The sequence below is a fragment of the Diadema antillarum genome, unplaced genomic scaffold (genome assembly GCF_040938485.1).
Source record: "Diadema antillarum isolate AM-2024a unplaced genomic scaffold, OU_Dant_1.0 seq00000903_RagTag, whole genome shotgun sequence".
Taxonomy (NCBI): domain Eukaryota; kingdom Metazoa; phylum Echinodermata; class Echinoidea; order Diadematoida; family Diadematidae; genus Diadema; species Diadema antillarum.
The window spans coordinates 568,534-575,816 of record NW_027271762.1 but is presented as its reverse complement, the minus strand read 5'-3'; the positions used below and the strand labels follow the sequence as shown (position 1 = coordinate 575,816).

The 7,283-nt window shown below is 40.1% G+C and overlaps 1 protein-coding gene across 1 annotated transcript; it reads right to left on the bottom strand.

Annotated features, from left to right (window-relative positions):
• Window positions 1-373: 373 nt before the first annotated feature.
• LOC139741107 (tetratricopeptide repeat protein 12-like) lies at window positions 374-7,016 on the bottom strand. Its single transcript, XM_071651695.1, has 5 exons — window positions 7,008-7,016; window positions 5,491-5,592; window positions 4,621-4,726; window positions 2,467-2,686; window positions 374-446 (listed from the first exon to the last, which is right to left on the bottom strand). Exons 1-5 carry the CDS (start codon window positions 7,014-7,016, stop codon window positions 374-376), a joined length of 510 nt encoding a protein of 169 aa, XP_071507796.1.
• Window positions 7,017-7,283: the final 267 nt, after the last annotated feature.

The window sequence follows — 7,283 nt, the reverse complement described above, 5'->3', positions numbered from 1 at the left end:
TAACGAAAATTTCACTATAACCGTGTTTGTTATAAGCGAATTTTGTACCATAGACTTTAATGGCAATAATTTTGGGACCAGAAGTTTTACTTCGTTATAACAAAATTTTGTCATAACGAAATTTCGTTACAACCGTGCTCATTGTAACGGGAGTGCACTGTACTTTTGACATGGAGGTCGCTATCAAGCTGCCCTCCTCACCCTCCCCCCTCCCCCCACCCCCCCCCCCCCAAAAAAAAATGTATATGAATATCAAACACATAGAAAGCCACAAGATAAAATCAAACTAATCTAAGAAGTTTTTGGTCAAGGGAGAGTTACTCCAGGCCTTAAGGAATCAATCACTGATGTGCTGGTTGGATGCAATGCTGTGCTACCTCAAGGCATACTTGGAACAGGAGTGGAGGATTCCTATCCCTCCAAGCTCACGTAACCTCTCAAGATGCCTAAAGAAGAAGGACAGATAGAGATACAAACAGAGAAAAACAATAAATAGATCAAAGGAGTTCACGGTAAAGAAAAAATGAACAGAATATGATTTATTCATATACATTTTTTTTTTCAAAGATAATACACTACTGTATATGCCAAATATTTCGCGACGTTTTTATTTTTTCGCAAATTTCGCGAGTCAGGTGCTAAAAGTGTATTCGCGAAATTAAAGACACATGAAAATATTGACTCTGATCCCGATGTGGATGTGGCGTACGCATGCACATTTTCCGTTCAGTATAGGACTCCACAATTACGAATGTAACCACACGCAAAATCGTCGGGAATTCCTGATTCGTGAAAATTTAGACTCGCAAAATATATGGCGCATACAGTACTAACTTTCTTGTGCTTTGTTCGGCCATGGGCACACAGACTGCAGAGCTTAATTTCTTTACATATTGATAAAGATGTTTGGAAACCAATAATGACCAATAACTACAGATTATCTTTGAAGCCCCTAATCTCTACTGTGTTACCACAGCCTTCCAGTTGGTCTTGGGCACATTGCTAAACCCAAGTGGGCTTTGTAATTTACAACTAGGTCAAAGTTTGAATGGGATACTGCATGCCAAAGAAAAACCTTGGCAAATTAACCTACATGTAAATACATGTACTGAACAAGTCAATATTTTCACATGATTAATTTTTTCACACTGAGTGGCTCAAAATCGCCCATTCTTGAATTCGCGAATATGCACAATTGTCAACCAATTCAAAATATGCAGTAAAAATTGTGAAGACATTTTTGTGGGTTTAAAATTTGCCCTAGCCAGAAGTAAGCATGAAATACAAGAAAATTAATGTACCACAAAGAAGTCAGCTTTCACAGTAAAGTACTGTTCTTCACCTACCTGTGTTTTCTATTCTTTCAGTGTCTCATTAACCCGTTGAAGACGAGTCCCTAGTGTCTATGGGAAATGCGTATTGTAGCAAAATCAGTTCATCCTTAACCCGTTGAAGACGGTTTTGATATTGCTACAACACGCATTTCCCATAGACGCTTGCCCAAGTTTACTCGGGACCCGTCCTCAATGGGATAATGGGTTAAAACAAGGCAAGTGCCGTGATGTGTCTCGCCCACAAACGTACAACACCATTTTTTTTTTATTTTGTTCACGAATGGACCTATGGATCGAAACTTAAGAGTCATAATTAAATACACAGTACATTGGGCCCTAAAAGTTCATTGACCCCTGCCTGTGACCTTTGACCTTGTGGTGACCATCAACTCCCCAAGGTACATCTACCATCCAAGTTTGGTCACAAGTAGACTTACGGATCAAAAGTTATGACCCATAATCAAAATGCGCCCTAAAAACTTAACATTGGGCCATAAAAGTTCATTGACCCCTGTCTGTGACCTTTGACCTTGTGGTGACCATCAACTCCCCAACGTACATCTACCACCCAAGTTTAGTCACAAACGGACTTATGGATCAAAAGTTATGACCCATAATGGAAACGCGCCCTAAAAACATAACATTAGGCCCTAAAAGTTCATTGATTCCTGCCTGTGACCTTTGACCTTTTGGTGACCATCAACTCCCCAAGGTACATCTACCATCCAAGTTTGGTCACAAATACACTTACGGATCAAAAGTTATGGCCCATAATCGAAACGCGCCCTAAAAACTTAACATTGGGCCCTAAAAGTTCATTGACCCCTGCCTGTGACTTTTAACCTTGAGGTGACCTTCATACTTGATAAAAGGTAAAACTTTGTATGACCACTCTTCCCTCCAAGTTTGATTCAAATCGAAGCCCAGAGTAGAGAGTTATTCAAGTTTTCATAGCGTTACGGACAGACGACGGACGGACGACGGACGGACGGACGACGGACGGATGGACGACGGACGGACAGACGCCGCAGGCGATCCCTTAGTCTCCCCTCACCTCCGGTGGGCTCGACAAAAATGGAGAGAGAGTCTTCCATGAAAGGAGGAACACAATGCAATGGTGAAAGTTACATACCTTTGGTCTGCAGTTGCCAGCCGTGCTAAGGTGATTGCACAGTTCTGCTTTATGGTCTCGTTGGTAGTGTCCGTCTTGGATAGCAGCGTCTTCACGATGTCCGTCTCAGCCAGACGCTCGCTGACCCCGGCGAATTCCACGCAGTGACTGAGGGACAGTGCGACGTTGGCAACAACCGCGTCACTGGGAGAAGAGAGATGGTGCAGGTAGCAGCTCAGCTCTGAAGGGAGATGTGGGAAAAGAGGGCCAATTATTGATGTGGTAGTTCCTGCCAAAAGGCCTGGGGCCAATGAAATAATCTGGCTTCTCTACAATGCTACATGACTAACTATAGTGTGGCCCTCATGTAAACACACATTTACCCACACATGAAACAACTATTTTATCAGACCTTTGTTCTGTCTTAGAAACACTTGTATTTATCAAATCTTGCTCTGTACTATAAACATTTGTATTGATCTCGAGTTTGAGCAGCACTAGACTCATCTATTCATTATATTTCATATGTTTGCCCTATACCACAAAATACATCAGGGTAAATCACACCTTATTGAATGTCCTGTTTGCATATGTATGGATCATACAAAATGTTTTGCTCAGTACAAGAAGAAAAAGAGAGTACAAAGAGACTTACACTTTCGATCTGATCATTCATCACTTGCAACCCTTAGTTGCAATTTATTATCACCCCCAACCGTATAGGCTGAACTACTCCCCAAACTGTACTGCAAATAGATGCTGAACATCAAAATAGTGATTGGCACCACATACGCAGTAAGTTTTGACATTTTCCACATTCACTTCTAATGGGAACCACACTTGATGCAACTCCTTTGGCACTTTTTGAATCAAAAGGGCAAATCATGCAAAGAGAATCAATAGGAAGATCAAAGAAATGGGAGGAAAGTTCATCATGCATTTTACATGCAAGCTATATAATTTTGTTGCCTTCTGAGATCTGTGAACTTGTGGGACATCTTCAGGTTCTGATAAACCAAAGGCTCCCACCTGAGACAAAGATATGATGTCAGAAAAACCATCAGACTGAAACGGAATGGCATTGGACGAGATCTAGCTGTAGGGCTGCCTCTTGCCAAGGCAGGTGTAATGGCCAAATGAGGTAAAACCAGAGTATAGATGTCACTGCTATCCATCGCCATGGAAACTGGCTTAAACAGCGTCATCTGGCCCGGCCTGTGAACATTAGGCCGACTGTTGCTGACCATGCTCACACCTGGTTCCAACCCATGCTGTAACAAAAGACTGTGACTATTCAAATGGATGAAATTCTTCCCTTGAGTTGTTTTTATTGCAAATGATTGACAAATTGCCCTACATCAACGCACACTGTAAATAAGTACTGAATCGATCAGTGTCTTTTTGTAGTAGCCATGATAAAAGAAATCCTGGGTATTTTACTTGAGCAGAATTTGAACCTACGACCTCCTGATCACCGGACAAGGGTCTCATCCACTAGACCACTGAGCTTCCACCCAACAGCTAGTGCTCATTCTAATCCTTATAGTATGCATCTGGTACTACGTAATCAATAACCTGCTGAGGACGAGTCCCGAGTCTACTCGGGCAAGTGTCTATGGGAAATGTGTGTTGTAGCGAAATCAGCCCATCCTCAACAGGTCAAATTTGATGAAATTCTTCCGTCGTAATTGTTTTTATTGCAAACTGATTAAGAATGAACTGTTGCAACTGATCAGTCAATCAGTTGTAAAGACTGTGGCATCAGCACTTCAGTATTCCATAAAATGAGAGTTTAAGGTCTTGTTTATCTTTGGGAGCAGTGATTTAAAAAAGGTTCCAGATATCACAATTGATGCATATGTGTACGACAGTTGCATCACAAAACATCCTACCATATGAAAGTTTTGCAATAAAGCCTACTATAAGGAGATATCACTATTTTTCTCATTAAACCATAACTGTAGATGGTTTAGTCTGGAAACATTTTTATTATAACTATTGTTCACATTTTGTATATTCAACAATACTTAACCTCGATTATACTGGTTCAATTTTTTACACTGGTTGTTTCTATCTCTAACTCACATATTAAAACTTATTTTGAAGCACTACGTAATGCTGGGTTTTTGTTTCATCTGCAAATGGTAAATTATGCCTTTAAAGGGGCACACTCACCAGGGTCTGCCTCCACCACCTGTTGTCTGGCTTCCTCACTGACCTGGGTCATTGCTGCCAGACATCGGCTGTAGGCTGACCTCAAACTCTCCCTCTCAGGGGAATTCTATCATTTCCAAGAAATGGGCAAATAACAGCAACCAATGCATCACTTTTATCAGATATAAGTCACTCACAACAAACAATTAAAAGTTATTTTATTAGCACTGTGAGAACAGTAAAATAACACCTGCATTAATTCTGACAGTGATTTCAATTAAACACTTTAATGCAAACATTTTTAACAATACTTTCCTCAAAATTTATGGACATGAAATAACAACAATGTACAGATCTCCTTGGAGGGACAATTTATGATCTAGATCTGGATGATATACACTGAGAACCTCTCGGCAGAGTATCCCTCAGCACTGTGGAGTGATGTGCACCTAATCACAACAGAGGTGATGCTGGAGTGCATCTTTAAATGCATCCAAATTATGAATCTGTTTGATATTACTTGGCAGTTCATTCCAATCCTTCACTGTTCTGTGTCCTTGTTCATTTGTTTGTTTGTAATTAATGATATATTAATATGATAACTAAAATTGAAGGATCACTTGCCTCCTCACAAATAATCATTTCATGAACAGCAAAAAAGGTGGATGATTTAGAAAGGATTTTTTGTTGTTTTCTTTTAAATCTTTGCTTTCTAAGCTGATCATTTCTGAGACAAGAAAATATATATATATATAAGTACAACTTTAAATTTGTACTAGCCATTTGGGAATGCCCACTTGTGCCGTGCATATGTTGTTTTGCTCAAGAAGAGTATTTTCTTCCTCCTTTTTTTTTTTTCACAGAATATTATGTCCTTCTCAACATACAAACCTGCAGTGCTTCCAGGAGCTTGCGGGGTATCCCTGCCTGGCAGGCTGCCTGAACTCCCCCAGTAGAGTGTGGCAGGATCCTGGTCAGGAAACTAGCAGCTCTCTACAAGCAGAAACAAGCACATTATTTTTTAATAAATTATGATGAGTACCAGAACTACATCACATAAATGATGACAAATATAACTACGCTACAATTTTGAACCTGAAAAGTCTTTCTTTGCAGTCACATATTACACAGATAATATCACACTCGATTAGAGTTTAGGCACTCCTTCTAAACAATTTCTAATAAGTACTTGAAAGTGAAACTTCCTTTACTTTACTAAAAAGTAATTTGCCTTCAGCTATTAATAGTTACCTTCTACACTTGGCATTAAAAATCAAGCATTAATTCTTCTGCATGCAATTATGTCTATAATTGAAGAGTTTGTTCGCAAAAACCAATAAGTCCATATTTGCCAAATGGAGATATTTGCGATTAAAGGTCAAGAAAAATAAAGAGAATAATAAGAAATGTTTTGCTTCTTTTGACCATAACTTCAAAAATGTACCTTTATATGTAGTGACCAATATATAATTTAAAAGGTATTATTTTGTACTTTATGACAGAGACCGTACTTCAAAATCTTCAAAAATGGACATCGGTTTTTGCGAACAAACTCTTCAATTCCACCCCTCCCTCCCCGCAAACAAGAGTTTTGAAAGAATTAATCTGTTGAGGACGAGTCCCGAGTATACTCGGGCAGGTGTCTATGGGAAATGTGTGTTGTAGCAAAATCAGTCCGTCCTCAACGGTTTAAGGATAATGGTTAGAAAGGTAAAGTGAAACCCATTTTGTGTGAATCTCATGACCTTCTATGATGCTCGCAGAGACTTTAACCTCAAGCAGCTCGGACTGTAAAATGAGGAATGTTCGCGTGCATTTTAATTTCACAAATTTCGCGAGAGCCAAGTTTTACGAAATTAAAATGCACGCTAAATATCTTGACTACACTATATGCAATGCATGTTAAGAGGCCGTTGACTCCCATTCGCGAAAATTTCATGTCGTGAAAATATCATGCTTTACAGTAAGTGGGAGATTCTCCCGTTTGGACCTTCAAGCACACTGGAGACTCACAGTCTTATCTGGTGAACATGCACATGATTATTATGTGCGTGCAGCTCACGTCATGAGGGGGAAGTGTGGCGTATGCTGCACCTGGGATTCAGATTCTGCTTAAGGGCTCGGAAAGCTTTCAATTACAGATGCTCCCCGGTGCTCTCTTAGCCTTAGTTTGAACATAATTGTGACAAGAGCAAAATTGAGAGGGTGATATCTACATCATAACCTGGAGAAAGAAAGTACAGGTGTATGTCTTAAGTAGGAGACACACAGCTAGAGCTGGAGAAATTCAAACTCAAATAGGGGTTTCAAGAGCGGGAGATTTTGCAAAAAATGACCTCAACGTGGGAGACCGAGTTGGAGTTTCTGCATTCATGCCTGAACCGCCATTCCTGAAGCGAGTTTCTCACCTCTCTCATCTCCTCATCTTGAACCTCCACCAAAGGAATTATCAGGTGGCTCAGAGATTCAGCCTGGTCCTTCAGGGCTTGGGTGGTTTCTGTGGAAACATTCAGGAGAAGACCGAGCATGGAGAAGACCGCATCTCTTCTGCTGCCTTGGCTGAGTTTCTTGGAATGAGATTTCTTTCATATGAAATTAAATTTGTGAAAAGATGTTACACATACACATACACTTTCATATAATAAAACCCCACCAAACCACACACAACACCGGCCTAACAACTT

Bases quoted from the DNA above. Each gene is read 5' to 3' on its own strand.
- LOC139741107 (XM_071651695.1), bottom strand. The intron at 4,727-5,490 runs GTTTGTATGTTG...TGGAAATGATAG, and splicing joins AGCTCCTGGAAGCACTGCAG to AATTCCCCTGAGAGGGAGAG. The intron at 2,687-4,620 runs GTGAGTGTGCCC...ATCTCCCTTCAG, and splicing joins GGTGGTGGAGGCAGACCCTG to AGCTGAGCTGCTACCTGCAC.